This window comes from Saccoglossus kowalevskii, chromosome 11 (assembly GCF_978046115.1).
Source record: "Saccoglossus kowalevskii chromosome 11, keSacKowa6.1, whole genome shotgun sequence".
NCBI lineage: Eukaryota > Metazoa > Hemichordata > Enteropneusta > Harrimaniidae > Saccoglossus > Saccoglossus kowalevskii.
In genome coordinates this window covers 8001333-8017991 of record NC_140651.1, presented here as the reverse complement: position 1 = coordinate 8017991, position 16659 = coordinate 8001333, and the positions used below count along the sequence as shown (strand labels likewise).

The window sequence follows — 16659 nt, the reverse complement described above, 5'->3', positions numbered from 1 at the left end:
AAATGGACAGAAAACGAACATTGTAATGTCTGAGAAATGTTACATACAAAAAAAGTAGCAGCTCAATGTTTACTGTTTCTGGGATCATAACCCTTTCAAATAATGGACTAAATTATACCGAGGCGCCCTTTCAATAGTTTGGTTACCTAATATGACGTACTAACGGCTGATGCTTGGGAATTAGAGAATACATACTATAAGTAATGAATCTGCGTCTCATATTTAAAAAATGAAAGCTGGATAACGAATGTGATATCTATGGCTACAATATAGCGAGCAGTGTGGTGGAATTTATTTTGTATAAATTATAAAATCAATTCACTATGCTGGCTGTCAATGATGCGTATTATTCGCGCATATTCTGTGCTTTCTGAAAAAGTTGCTAAGATTATCTTTTTTTCAGGACGATTTCGATTCATAGTATTTTTGTTTTGTTTAGTAAACCCTAAAACACGTGACGAGTATGGCGCATGGCCAGAATTATCAACCTCCAGTTTGTCCGTTGCAACATATTGCGTTTTATCGCTATACGGCATATAGGTGGATCTCGCGGGCATACACTGCTGACGCCTGAGTTGCCATGGCGGCCAGCGGTTGTCATGGCAACCGCGCGTCACTGTAACCCCGTCATATCCCAGCAATCTCAGGGAGAATAATAAAGAGTACAGAGACGATATCAGTACATAACGCATGTGAAAAATGCTATGCTTCGATCATAGCAATATTGGGAGGTACTTCATCTGAACCTGTTTATGAAAGCAACCGCTGACTCGCACACTGAACATTACACACGGTAACGGAAGCAGCACAACAAAACGGTGAGTGTGGTTTATCTTTTCGTCATGATGGGTACCCTCAATGAGAGTACATTTTTGTATGGATCTAACAGGTGAGAAATGCAATATCATTCCGAGATACTCACAGTCAACGTACCGTTGACACGCTATACAAAGATTATTTTCACTCGATCTCGCTCAATCGCGAAGAATTCCAATAGACTAGAATTTCCAACGAAAATTACAGCGCATACGTTTGACCACGGGGATTGCTGTTTATACCAATTTAGGTGTTTTCCATCGCGTTTTGTAACAGATGTTGCTAACTAAACAGGGAAGAATGATTGGGAAACAGTTGTTGGCGCTAAAAATAGATGTCGTGTAATCACGGAACACAAAACAGATAGATTTCAGGAAATTGTGAAACTCATTTATTTGTCTATTTTTTTTCTCTGTGTAGGACAATGTAATACGTAACAGATTACGGTCATTCCGTCGACCATATCGCCTCGACTCCAGTTTGTTTATAAAATCAGTCGGCTTCGTCTTGTACAGACATCTAATATTCAACTGCGTGCTACGCACGTGAAATCCCAACGTAAAAGGATTGTCAATATCGCAGGTTGAAGATACGATTGAATATTGGTTATTTGGTTTTATTTTTCATCATCGTCGACGTATTTAAATTTATTTTCCCAGTACGAATTATATTTTTGTCACAACCTACGTATCTACGTAACAACGTTAGTCTTGCGAATAAGGTACGCCTACGACAGCATATGCCAATCTAATCAACATTCATCTCCGATATTTCTTGAAGACTTGAGTTCTAAAGAATTCAAGTAAGTATAATTTATTTATTAATGAGGCGAAGAATGTCAACGCATGTTACATTACATTATTATTCGTAGGCTAAATGTTTTAATTGATTAATTTAGATAAGAGGCTAAATAACGGATATGCGGCATCATTTGTTTACACGACTGTTAATTATTTTTTTCTGGTACGTTTCTTTTCTTGTTTTATGTTTAGAAACGGCAGTTAAATGCTGTCATCTTTTTCACCAATTAAATAATTAATACGGAAAATTCCAATGCCGAGTGAGGTACTGACACCAGATTACTAAATACCTAACACCGAGTCATTAAAAACTAAATCAATTAAACCCCGTCATGTGTACATTTCAATTTTAACAGATGTATTCAATTGGAGATGTAGGTTTGTAGCGACTGGTTTCGCCTGAAGATGGCTGCAAACATATTTTAGAGATGGCACACATCCGACTGTCTTGTCTACGTTCCAAAACACTTCGTACTATAATATTCACTATACGCACAACTTAAAAATCGTGTGTTCAAACATAGACCCTCTACTGGAGGATAATTAAAATTAACCAATTAATTAATTAATTAAAATAATGAAAATTAACTGACTCGGATTTTACCTACTTAATTCGTTAAGTGGTGTATGCGCGGGGGGTGGGTTATTTTTAATAAAATAGTACATTATTTTTGTTATTGTCGAAAAGTTATTATTTCCACTGACAGCTGTGACTGACTAATTCCTACAATATCGATTGTTTTTTTGTAACAAAGGAAAAACAAATGACAAATGGCGATTAACGCTGTCGATAACAATCTCGCTCGTTTTACGTGTTGAGTTCATAGGGTCAAAATAACTTGAAAACCCCCCAAAATTGAAATATTTTTCTCATAGTGAAAAAAAAAAATAAGCGTAAGCTTTTAAACAATTTAACTTTTAAATCGTTACAGTGATTGTGCCGTCACGGTGTCCTGCTCGATATGGGACTCACAGCGATTTGTACAACATAATTATGTATATTACATTGTTTTACATGAAATTATACGTGCTGCGGGCCGACTGTGGCGCTTAGTAAAGAAAAAAAAACATTGACACACGCAGTCAACAGTAAAATAAAAATATACTCGAATCGTTTCTGACTAGATCTGATTGGTTGTTATTGTTGTTGTTGTTGTTGTTGTTGTTTTTGTTAACAAATAATGCGCTTTTGGTCCACAAGACGAACTTTCAAGTACGATATAGACATAGCCATGGTGTCTAGGATTTGCGCACGTGGCGTCAACGCGTGATAACCATTTTATACGGAGCATCAACGACCAAACACATGTGACGAACGTCACATTAACAGAAAACAACTACTGGGATGTCCAAACATTGGTTGACGAGTATCACGTGAGTTCAAATTTCTGTGGGTGGGTACTCTGCGAAATAATCTGTAAATCCAATCCACGGTTTTAGTAACCGTGTCCAATTTTATTATTGTTTCGTGTTCTTATATTATCAATCCATCAGAACACTCCACTCGACGCGCGACGTGAAAACTTATTTTATTTTAATCAAGCTTGAAAACAAAACGTGTTACTTTAAAATATTTAGTTTGAACATTTGGTTAAAAAATTACATTTTACGCAATCCTCGATTGTCACCCACATCCATGTATATAAATCCTACTCGCTATCACGTGACACGTATTTGTTATTCTCAGTGCCATTAGCTCAACTTCGAAGTACATTTCCTTGTCCGTTGACGCAGTGAGGCTGTGATGACAGGCGATCGCAAACTCGTTTGTGTCTGACGTCACGTCTCGGTTTTGCTACATCAGCAACCAAGCGTGACTAATTCAGCGGTAGGAAATAGACATGTGTCCACTATCCGCAAAATTCCCGTCTTTTCCCGTCTTATAAAACTGAAGCACGTGAAGGTGTGACGAATCGTCTGTAAAATATATAATTAACATAATTTAATGAGACGAGGGAGAATTTTGTATTAACTACATTTAACTTCGTTTTAATTGATATGCAATAAGTGTGATGTGCGTATCCGGAGACAGTATTAGATTGAACAATTAACTATAGTATCTTGGAATTGGTAGCCGTTAGATTGGCGCCAGCAGTAGCAATGCAGGAAAGTTTTTTTTTCAATTTAAACATATAAATTAACATTTTTCAAACTAGACATTTTTAAGGAACCTAAATCAAGCTTAAACGTGTGATTTTACGGGATAAATTTGAATAATTTGAAATCATAACGTTGTTACAAAATTACCAGTAATTGAGACGAACTATTTAATGGATAATGGTTGCTAATGTTACTTGCTCTAGTGTTTCCATATTTTGATGCATACATTAGTCCACTGTACAAGAAAAAAAAAGAAAGTACAAAAAAAGTGTAAAGCTAAAAACGTTGCCATAACTGAGCGAAGTGGGTCAGTGATTTGAAAATAAACATACCGTAAATAGTTCACGTGACCATTCTCACTTAAGTTGATTAAACCTGAAAAATGCTCAAATCATGAATGAATACAATGCACCTGCTACATTTTAACATATACAGGGAAACGCAGACGTATTTCATGCCATGACATTGCCTGACATCACAGTACAGTGCGCCCTCTGTCGAAAGGTTGTCACACAGGGTAAAACCGCGCAAATAGGAAATTCCCGAATACACGTCGCGAGTGTGGAAATATAAACCCGAGACATTCATTCATCCATTCAGACACTTACTCAGTGGAAAATCAAGTATTGTAATCACTTTAATGGAAATAAGCAAATAAAAAAGAAAGAAAACACTGTAAGTAACACTGACGTCAACGTTTATTGATATTGTGTTAACAACAGCCATTGTTATTTATTTATTTATCAACCCGATGTCTTGGCATAACTTACATTTGTTCGCGAATTGCGTTATCAAATATTAACATAATGGCGACAATTCGAATCAGTTATTCTAGCTAACCTAAATTATTAAAATTATCATTAAAATGATCACATGAACTATAAATGCTTGAAGTGTCTGACGACTACTTAAAACAGCGCCCTCAATATATACTAAATTATTGCAATTATTATTGTGTTGAGTGTAATGTGAAAATAAACCTTTGTTGCCGTTGGCGGCGCCCGCCGATGGAATACATTGTACACCTTTTCACCCAATTGAAAACAAGTGATGACTTCGATTTGTGACGCCCACACTCGACGACTGATGCGGAATAACGCGAACAATTGTACACATTATTTGCACATTATTTATTTTAAAAGATTGCATTGTATTATGTGGGAGGCTTATAAGTCTGCGGAAATTACTGCATGTCCACTCTTCGCCCACACACAACTCGCAAGATCGGCGAAGTACAGACCGTTTTATTCTACCATATGTTTGTTCTCATGACAGTCCCTTAGAGAATAGAGGAACTGTGGTTGTCATCGATAATTAACCCAACATCATTTCAAGTAAACCGTACCATAATCGCCTGTGGCGTGGGTGCTCTCTAACGCAGATATCGTCGCCATTTGAAACCGTCGTTATGGTATAACCACGGGACAGATTTCGACGTATAACCTGTATAGGAATGTTTGAGGTAGTATCTACCCGTTTTCCACTCTCGAAAAACAGAGGTCGAGGGACAGTCTGAAAAAGTAAAAGCTTGAAAAATTAAACAAATTAAACAGAAAATACAGTAGAAAATAGCACAACTGAACACAGTTGTTCAACTCGAGCAAAAATAAATTCTGGATGTTTTTTTGTAATAAGTTTGCAGGTCCCATGTCTCGGGTGATCTATGAACAAACAATTGAGCTAACAAAGGACGTTGATGTATGAGGTTTCCCGACATTTGATTTTATGATTAAAGTTTATCCGTTATCTTGGCTTTAGATTTGCTAAATATATGCACATGGTTATAAATTACTAACTATTAAATGAATTGTCACCTTCAACACAACTATGTGTGTTTCCACGAATTAGAGAGACACACAACTGTTATGTATGTGAGCAAAACATATGTTAACATATCCTCGTGCGCTGCACTGAAGCAATATTCTGCATTCTGAGTAGCGCTCCAATTACTGTTTCCATAGCAACGCTGAGTCGATTTACATTTACATAGGTTATTGACATCACATTGTCAGACACCGTATATCGCTATTTATTTGATAAGAACGGAGGGAAGGTCGCATCCATGATGCACACATTGGACTCGTCTATTTCTTTTATATGTCTGACAAATGTAAGATCATAAATTACAAGTCGACAAGCTCACTTGATATCATATTTTACATGCGGTTTTCAGTCAGTGATATCCAAAGTAAAAAATAAATAAAATGATATCTGTTACCAATAAAGTAATTCACTTTCATCAAGTCTTGTTCCCGTTTGAACATATATTGTCTCAATTATCCTCGGGGGCGGAGCTACGTCACAGACGTTCTACGTTGCTAAGACGCGCATCATTGTACCACGTATTTCTAAGGGCGTTGTGCGCGCTGCTGTGGAACGCCGGTGGAGCCGGTAAAAAATCTAGAAAACAACACAAACTCAACTTTGAAGTAATCCTGAACAACCAAATTCATATATGTTACACACGTAGGGCTAATCTTGTTACACTGTACAGGGGACTCTCAACAACCATCGCAAAGTACCGTTTTCTGCGAGTTTTTGGTCTTTGTTTTCACTGCGAGGGTTGCCAGGCGGTAGAAAATGCCCGGATGTCCGCCCCCGAGGATACCCTTCACCAGTGTCAAGCCATGCAGTCATAGCCACATTATAATGACATTATTTGTATGTGATTCGAATTACAACACGCTATAAAGCGGCTATTGTAGGTTTGCCACTGGTACTACCTCCGAGGTATCAGCTACTGTACAGACAGGTGTCGTTATAGTGTACCTTTCCGATTCTGGCTGCGATTCGAAAATTTATTTATTCATTCATTTATTTATCCGGTCGCTAATATATGTAGATTATGAAAAGATGGCGTATAGTATATTTAATGGCGATCTGAACGTTCCCTCTCAGGCTGATTATATATGTGCCGGACATTTGAATATTATCATCAGTACGCCACTGGTAATAACACGTGCGTTGGTCACGCCTGTGTATTATATAAAAAAAAATGTTGTCACATTTCCATCCTGCGTCATCAGCACGTTTATGAAAAATATTAATATTTGTTATCCACGTGCACGTGTCGGTTTAAAAAAAATAACTCTACAATATGGAAGTTTACGAATATGTAGACAAATTTCGAAAAACGTGAGTTCGTTGAATACGAGAATAATCCCCAATCCGGTCGCATTATTTAAATCTCGGATTTGTTTGTTTTTCTCGCTAAATTAATCTTGCTAATTCGCTTCCCATAATTGGGTCACCACTGATTGAGGTTATTTGAGTTTATATTTCCTCGCCGATGTATTCAACTGGTGTTATTTTTTAACAGTGACAGATGTAAGATTCGATGCGTAATGACAGAGAATTCAAATCCGTCCCAGTCGAGCTGTGTTAATAAACAGGCATCCGCCACACGGGGAAAATGCTTCTTCTATAAAAACTAACGTATTCCATTAACACAATTCATAAACACATGTTTCGACGCAGCTAAATAGGATCATGCTTTTTATGTGCTTGTATGTGGAGTGGGCTGCCATCACTAGTATGACGTCACTGCAAAAAAATATATTATCATAATTTCATCGCTACTATACTTGCGTTAATGTGAGAATCATGCATTTTGCATATTATTCCTACCAAAAGAACCATGAATAATATTATAATTGTTATAATCCCACGACAGCACTCATGAGTGTGGACGACACCTGTTTATCTTTTCACGTTGGTTTATGCTAAAGTATGTCTTCCGACAGTACCTGTAATTTACATCGGAATTATTTCATATGTAACTCGCATTTTTGAAGCTCCCCTACGACGCCGCCGGGTGTGACACTGTCATAGTGTAAGAAGACAAAATGGAGGTGGCATTTACGATGAGAAATAGCAAAATAAGCGAACGAGACAAATATTAATTGACATCATGTTGTGCATATTTTGGATAGTATGTGAGGGGATAACATAAATAAGCCATGAACCAATCATTCGATGTAATGTATATATAATATTTACTACTGGACAAAATGCAGTCCGCGTGATACGTATATTATTAATGATAATATAGACAATAATAATTTCACTCATAAAAGCATGTTTTTCTGTACCATATGGCGATAAACAGAATACTCAGGGGGCGAAATTACACGATGTCCGTTCTGTTATGTATATTAAGGGGGATGATGACGCGTAAAATTTCCGTCATGACTGTAGTGAGTAAAAAAAACGGAATGACGTCACACGAGTTGTACTTCAAGGGTATGACGTTGATGAACTGTAAACAACACACGTCACACTCCGAAATAGTTCCAATAAATAAACGCATTTTTTTTAATTTAAGCGTGTGTGGAGGCGCGCTACACTGTGACGTGTTGAACCTAAAAAATAATAATTTTGTGTGGGAACACATTTATTTTGTTTACGTCACTTAGCTTAAAATTACTTTGTAACGACATAGAATTTAATTTAATGAATGACGTAAAAACGCGACCAGAGAAATATGTAGAAATTATTTTACTTTTTTTTATTCTATTTCTCGACCTATTACTGAGATATTTCTTAGTTTATCTATGCGATTCTCAGAGCGACTCAGTGGTTGTCATGTTGACCAGCTTAATATATACATATTTTGCCATACGCTCTAGTAGACGCCGATGACTCGAGCAATAATGCGGAGAACGCTATACTAATTGTTTTGGGCGGGAGGGTGTATGACAAAACGAACAGCAACAGTAGGCAGCCAGCGACGTTCGCTGTCAATCATGACAGAATGAATTCAGTGATAACACAATCATTAACATATTCATCACATAACAACAACGCCCCCGTTCTAACCAATCAGCCAATCGCGACCTCGAGTCAGTCGAGAACAATTGCAATGGCTTTGCGCAACTCAGTTCTAGAACCATCCGTGGTGTATAAATATAGTTCCCATCGACTCGTATTTCCAATTCATATATCGAATATTCTTAAGACAGTATGTGTTATTATATCTGAAAGTATATTCTATTCACTGTTCCTGACGATTCACTCTAGTAAGTATGAAACAAGACCGTCGCCGGTATTAAGCAATATGTTAGTCAGCGGAGGATTTTTTGACATGCCCCCGTGATGGGGCTCAATTTGCAGAATCTGCAGTTTTCGACCCTGTTGATTGTGTCACTTGCGACTTTCGCAAGCAAGTGCATCCTGACATTAATTTTCCAGCTTCGTTCTAACTTCGACGTTTTTCTTTCATTGTAGCTCTGACTGCTAAATTCTTCTTACATCATGGCTAGTACCGATACGCTTAAGCGCTTCCAAGTGCTCAGTTACGAGCAAGTCCAACGCCTTGACGGTGTGCTGCAAGATACTGTCCCCGTACACGGAAGGGGAAACTTCCCCACTCTGGAAGTTAACTTGAAAGATCTGGTTAACATTGTTCGAAAAAACCTGAAAGAGGAAGGAGTGGAAGTGAGGGATGTTCGACTGAATGGAGGAGCTGCAAGTTACATACTCAGCACCGAGCATCAGACGTATAACGACCTCGATTTAATCTTTGGTGTCGACTTGACGGAGGAGACTTTCTCAAAGGTGAAAAACGCCGTATTGGACTCCCTGCTGAACTTCTTACCCGAAGGAGTGAGTAAAGATAGAATGGCTCACTGCACTTTGAAAGAGGCGTACGTACAGAAAATGGTTAAGGTGTGCAACGATAACGATCGATGGAGTCTAATATCACTGACAAACAACAGAGGTAAGAACGTAGAGTTAAAATTCGTGGACTCGATGAGGCGGCAATTCGAATTTAGCGTCGACTCGTTTCAGATTGTGCTCGATAAGCTCCTCCTGTTTTATGAATATTCTGAAGTATCAATGAACTCGAATTTTTATCCTACCGTCATCGGAGAGAGCGTGTTCGGTGATTTTAACGAAGCACTGCATCATCTGCGCAACAAGTTGATTGCGACCCGTAATCCAGAGGAGATTCGCGGAGGCGGTCTGTTGAAGTACTGCAACCTGCTTGTCCGCGATTACCATCCGTCAAGTCACGATAGAATCAAATCGCTTGAACGTTATATGTGTTCGAGATTTTTCATTGATTTTAGTGACCTGCAGCAACAGCAACAAAAGTTGGAAAGTTACCTCGCCAACCATTTTATCGGCGAAGAGACGAGCAAGTACAATTATCTGATGACCCTGCGCGGCGTGGTGGACGAAAGTACAGTGTGTTTGATGGGTCATGAACGACGACAAACTCTGAAGTTGATCACTCACTTGGCGGAACAAACTCAATGCAACAACAACTTTGCGTACAATTCGTATACTCCTCAGATCATTCACCCAAATTATTATACATATCAGCAAATGCTCCATCATAATCAGTATCACAACCCTCATCACAATGGACAAATTTACTACCAACAGAATGTGAACTCGTACTACGTACCGCCTTACCCTAGTGCGAACTGGCTTCCATGCGCTTAGTGTTCACTGGCATGACGTCACAATTTCGCTGATATTTACGATGTTTTCTCCGCCGTCGACATCGCGCCTGGTTGCTCCGGCTTACGGTTTATATAATTCGCCGATCAAGAGAATAATTGTTGGATATATTGTACGCGATGTTTATTCAAACAGTATGTGTGTGCGCGGATTCCTGCGAACATTGTTTCTTTTATTGTCCAAGCCGTGTTACGTCAATCATGGTAAAATGGTTGTTGGTAAGGATACCTAGTCTGAAGGACTTCGTACCCACTGACGATTGGATTCAGTCGTTGCATCACGGACACTCGTACACATTTCGGATTTAAACTTTAACCCGCCAGAAACGCGGACTGTTTGAAATCATATCTGTTTTTTTTTATGATTAAACGTTGTGCCACAACCAAGTCTGTCATGACAGTCGCTTTTACATATTTACCATTTACTTCCTGATTCCTACAGACATGGTGTCACCACCTGCTTTTATTTACATATGTGCCATGGATGATTTAAAAACAGAATTTTATTTTATCTAATTGTACTGTGATGATTTAGAAACTTTCACATGTAGGAAAATTGACAACTAAGTTTAAATGTTACAATTTAATTTTTTTTTTTATTTTTATTTTGTTCACACACATTTAATTCATGAAGTATAACAATGTTGCCAATCATGTCTTAATTATACATTATTGGTACAAAAGTTGCCTAATGTTAATGTGTAAATCAATTTCAACAGTTAATTTGTTAAGATTTTGTTAGCACTTTAGTAATGCTTAAAAAAGAAACGAAAAAAATCAATACCAAAGATGGGATACAAAACTCAATGAGGCACTGTGTATGTAAAAATATTTGCAAATACATTTCAAGATATTGTCTAGGTTAATTTGGTGTTGGTTTTGTACAGAACAAAATGACCTACTTTATTTTCCAGACAATTTGTATTAATTGCACATGTTTAACAAATGTTTGTTGACCTCGTATATCGAGATGTGCATAATTCACATATTTTCAAACTCGCTTATGTTCTCTAATAGAAATATTATTTTCTACATCAGACATATAAACGTATTTGGTCAGAAATTTGATTAACTGTTGGGTTACTTTATTTTACTTGGAATTTAAATTTTCAGATTCAAAATTAATATTCTCATGTAACAGTAATTTATTTTTCACCTGTGTTGTAAATTGCAAGCAAATCCATGAAAAGAGGGAAGGGCGGTTATTTTCATGTATTTTGCAGATTCATACCTTCAGCGAAAATAAATTCCAATTTATAATATAGAAATGTAATTTACAATTTTTTTTTTACTGGCCCTACACTGCCAAATTTGTTCCCATCAAAATCAATACAAGTTTTTGGACAATTTTCTCAAATTACTGATACATATAGTTCTAAATTGAAAAAATTTAATATTTGCTTACTTGTATTGGCGGATCAAAAGATTTCCACATTTGACAATTCCTTGTCATGTGACAAGTGTTTTAAATTTGTTTTGAAACTGATTAATGTAAAAGAAAAAAAAAGCAGTGCTGTTTTTTTTCTCAAATTTATTTTATAATTTTTAATTAGTCTAGTAAGCCAAAATGACCTTTGTTGTCTCAAGTAAACACAACTTTTATAATGTTCATGCTATGTATATGCAAACAGCACCTAGACACCTTAAAATCCATGTCTGGGTGGCTATAAAATACCAGCTACTTTCTTGCTGTTGCTATATGCATACCATGTTACATGAAATATTGTAATGCGTTGGTGCCAAAAAGGTAATTTTGGTTTAGTATTTACATGGATTAATAACAAACTGGGTAAAACATGCATCTATAAATGTGTTTGGGTTGTAGTTGGTTGCCTTGACTAGTTGCTGGGTGTTTGTCTCTTTCCAAAATATAAATAAAAAAAGAAGGGGGTTAGATCACCTTGTATTGTGTATAAAAGATGTAGGTTTCTTCTGCATGCAAATTCGGTTACATAATCTATTGATCTTTATCACACTCGTATATTTCCATGTGTTGGAAATTTATTTGGGATTTTTTTTGGTGGGTCAGTGGGACGGAGTGTTTTAGTGAGCTAAATTATTTATAAATGTTTATGATCATAGTGAAGTATGGTTAGAACATGTTTAAATTTAGGTTTGGAATTTCCTAATTGTATGACATCAAATTCCAATCTTGATTGCCCATGCATTTAGTAATGCTAAATTACTGCCACATCGTCTAATATTTTAAAAAACGTTACTTTGACATATGGGCAAGTCAAAATTACTTTTTAAATCATCGGGCTATTAAAATGGGGGTATTTTTTTTTTTATATATAAGTGGATGTCTGTATCATGCCAGTTTGTCATATTTCAATTGTTAACAATGAGCAAACAATTTGACAAAAGACTCGTTTGAAGTACTGTCAACATCTGTCTGTAATGATACTTTATATAGATGTGCCTTTACGAAATGGCACTTTAGGAAACTGTATTTTAATGTACGTCACAGGTCTGTGTTACAAGCTGTATTCTACCTGTGTGTAGGTCTTTGTACCATAGCTACCGTATTTGCTCTATTAGAAGCGCATCTGCAATAGACGTGGATATAAATCGAACATTTCAGTTATTGCATACTGGATTATTTGAATATTATGATTTGTTATGACCTTTGACAAGCCTGTGTAGTCGTTTCCGTTATCGCATACACTACTAACAGAGCAAATAGGGTAATGTACAAGATTAATCGTTATTCTGCCAGCTCTTGTACTTTTACATTGACTTGAGCAGATAAGGGTTAATTTACGAGTTTACCTCATCTTGTTAGTATCCTAATTTTTTGAGCTGGGTGAGGCTCTGCAGTTCAACTAAAATGTTGTGCAGTTTTATTGCATTTTTAATTGTAAACCTTTTGTTTTGCAAAATAGTCTAACATTCAATTACAAAGGAGGGAGGCGGGACATGCAACATGAAATAAATGGTTGCTGTCACCTTGATGCCAAAAGTCGCTTGCGGGTACGCTGCTAAAAAAAACACACAGGAAACTGCCATTTTTTTGGTTTTCGGGAGGGGTATTAGAAGTTGTCGAAAGACGAAATTGTGAGGGGAAAAAAAATCCAGACTTCCATAATTTGTTGTACTATTACTAGCACCATGAGTGGAAGATAGTGTGTATATACATTCTGTACAATTGTTCATATCTTAAAAAAAAATATACAATTTATCTTTGAAGAAGTTGATGCATTTAAGATGAATTCATATCTTATATTCTGTATAAATATGTACAAAACATAAAAATGACAAAACTTGACTAAAAAAAAAGTACAAAAATATTATATATATATATATTTGATTATATACATTTGTTCTGTGCAACCTAACAGCTGTGGCAATTTAAAAACCAGTATTCCGTTTCCATGGAAACATTACCAAATTGTCAGATATCCTGTGCCTGAGCTGTTATATCATATCATATCATATATTGCCACAACTGTTAGTATTGCAGGGTGAAGAGAGAAAAAAAAAACATTCTAGTTTCTTGACGTGGCATTATCGCCACTTTACCTGTCTGTACATTTCTGCATTCAAAACTGTTATTTTTTCATCGTCTTTAGAGTCTGGCCTGCACCCTCGTTTACAATATCAGAATGGCCTAATGGAAACTTCCACAAGGTTCATGTTTATTGGGGGTGTGGGCTAAATCAAGATACATTTTTTTGATTCTTTTCTTTCATTGGAGTCTTGAGTACTCAATAAATTATTTTCTATTAAACATGCTTGTAGTTATTTGTTTGTAAAAGATGAGTGCTTGGTATACCAGAATGCTTAATTTTGGATTCCCTTGTTAATTGTCCCATGATGCTTTGCAAACACATAGAACACATTGCTTCAAATCAATTTCTTCCAAGTTGGTTTTGAATAATTTGGCTCAGAAAACTGATAATTGGCCTGTCTTCAAATGTTTGAACAATTCCCCCAGAAAATCTGAGGTATGTATGGTGGTTCAGAATTTGTATTTAAGGTCAAGACAATTGCAGACTCTAAACGGTCATGCTGGTATTTGTTGATGAAACTCAATTGTCATGCATTTTCGATAGCTAAACAAATTATTTATGAGTGATGTTCTTGTGCACTAGGGAAAAGGCTTTCACTTGATGTTTTAAAGTTCGTTGCGGTTGCGTGGCTCCCTTTCAAATAGCCTGCTGTTTACAATGTTCATGTACAACCCCTGGCTTTAAGCATCACAAGATTGTACGTTGATAACAAATATTATTATACTTCTGTCACTGTAACGGCAAAAGATAATTTTGTAGAATTTTACGTGGTATTTTCGACCTACCATATAAGGAAATGCAATTTCTAAATATGGAATGATCACACACGTAAGCGTCCTCTAATAATAAAAAACAAATATGGCTGCCATTGGGGTTTGACCGGACTCCCACACAAAGAAGTTTGCTATTCTGTACTAAACTTTTTGGCATTCCCATGATGTATCCTTGGAAGGAAAAAAAATGTATAATAATAACGTTATTATGAAAATACCTCTAAGTATGTACGAAGACAGTATGCTGTTGCATCGGCCTCCGCTGTGTGTCGGTTGATACTCGTGCTGTACTGTCTTTGTGCATACTTTGAGGTATCCTCGTAATAGCCTTATTATACTATACTTCTATCAAGATTGTGACTGCCTTTCACATATTATTGAAGTATAGTTTTATTTTTGTTTTTATGAGAAATAAGACAGGTGCAAGCTTTCTTATGATTAGCCTATTTCACTACCATTTTTAAATCAGGATTTTTGATCGAGGATAACATTTTAGTTTAAGTAAAGGACAAATTAATTGGATTAGATTGAACCGGATTGTAAAATTAATGGTATTACAGTTGATGGTTGTTATGGCGACTCGTATTATACTAATTGGAGCAGTGTATACCAGTATACAATCTACCGGAACTTAATTGTTTGTTAGTAGCGGTTAATTAAAGTTGCATTTTAGACATTATTCCTATGAAGTTCTACAACCAGGGATGTCGGTATGTAGCGAGTGGGAAATCACTCACGAGCAGGGGCTTAGATGAACAGCATTAATACGTAAGATTTTATTGCATATTGCCTTAAAAGATACTGGCGTCATTGTATACTGTTATTGGTCATTGGTTAGCACGTTCAGCTTATTTATAGTATAAGTACGGCACTAAGTTTGAAATTCAATACCTGAGTGGCGCCCGACGTGTCAGAAATATACACATACACGTTTTTATAATCTTTTGTTATTATCAGTGCACGTCCCTGCTTTGTGAGTGATTTCACACTTGCTAGGTGCTTTCAGTTTTTCCTCATTGTACATTAATTTTGTTCTTTTGGTTATTATTTTAAATGTTTAATGGTATGAACATGTGTGAAATGAAAGACATAGTTGTCTGTATTTGTTTGTGTTTTCAATTACCGCATGGAGTCCACAGTAATTTCTAATGGATTCACACACAAACAAACCGATGGGAAGACAAAATCATTGAAAACTTAAAATTTATTGTATATTTCTTATAATACGTACAAATTCTAACCATCACAAAATTTGCATAATATTCCTAAGATTCAAATACAACCGTAGAAATGAACTTAAATGACAACTTTAAAGATACATTCCTGAAACATACTGTTTTCCACAAGAAATCCAGCTCCATTCAGAAATGTTTTATTTTAAGTGAGCGAGTGAGTGATCCCCCTCTCTATACTTATAATGTGCAGCTTTCTGTTCATTATGAATGATCAAACCATACAGCTGTCAAGTTAAATACAGAGAGACAGCTGAACAACATTTATAATATTATTGCTGATTTAAGGTATATTTCAATTTATTGATGTGTACTGAATTACGCTACTATCCTGACTGCCAAAGTCAGCTATTTCTGTTTTTATGAAAGATAATAATACGTAAATAAATAATAAAACATAAATATATGTTGCTGTCAATAATTTTAGGGCTTTTAACTGAAACTATACCAATAATCTGTTTAGGATCTCAAAAAATACCACTAAATGTGTTTGTGGAAAATGTTATATTTCAAGTTGGTTAGTTACCTCTCACTGCATCATTACAAAGTTGAAATCTATTGAATCCAATTTACTTTTAACCAAATATACAATAATTATAGCATTTTTCTAATACATCACACATAATAAAATAATCCAGTATATCTATATTAGTATTTATAGTAAAGTCTTAAGTATCTGGGTGAGTGTGCCACAGACTCAATGGGAAGGCCAATTCTACTGGCCGAGATTCATTCACTAATGAATGCGACTTTGGGGGAACCTTGGTTAAGGTCTGCAGGTGCTTGTGTTCGTCCGAGCCTGGTTGACGCCTGGATAACGCATTAAATTGCCATTTGATAGAGAGATGGCTGTACATCCCTGTCATGTGTATAGTCCCAAACATGAATATGACTTCTGTGGCAAAAATGCACTATATGTCAGCACTTGCAACTTGCACATACAAAAAAAAGTCAGGAGA

General features: G+C 36.2%; 1 protein-coding gene across 3 annotated transcripts; it reads left to right on the top strand.

Annotated features, from left to right (window-relative positions):
* Positions 1 to 613: 613 nt before the first annotated feature.
* Positions 614 to 13913, top strand: LOC100378790 (terminal nucleotidyltransferase 5A-like). Of its 3 annotated transcripts, XM_085505711.1 has the most exons (3): positions 614 to 818; positions 1237 to 1618; positions 8943 to 13913. In XM_085505711.1, exon 3 carries the CDS (start codon positions 8970 to 8972, stop codon positions 10164 to 10166), a length of 1197 nt encoding a protein of 398 aa, XP_085361837.1. In that variant the 5' UTR covers positions 614 to 818; positions 1237 to 1618; positions 8943 to 8969; the 3' UTR covers positions 10167 to 13913. The 3 variants fall into 3 exon arrangements, with proteins under 3 accessions (XP_085361837.1, XP_077862121.1, XP_006825326.1); XM_078005995.2 differs by lacking the exon at positions 1237 to 1618; XM_006825263.3 differs by lacking the exons at positions 614 to 818; positions 1237 to 1618 and adding an exon at positions 8413 to 8734.
* The last annotated feature ends 2746 nt before the right edge of the window (positions 13914 to 16659 follow it).

Excerpts from the sequence above, each read along its gene's own strand:
- LOC100378790 (XM_078005995.2), top strand. The coding sequence starts at position 8,970 with ATGGCTAGTACCGATACGCTTAAGCGCTTCCAAGTGCTCAGTTACGAG.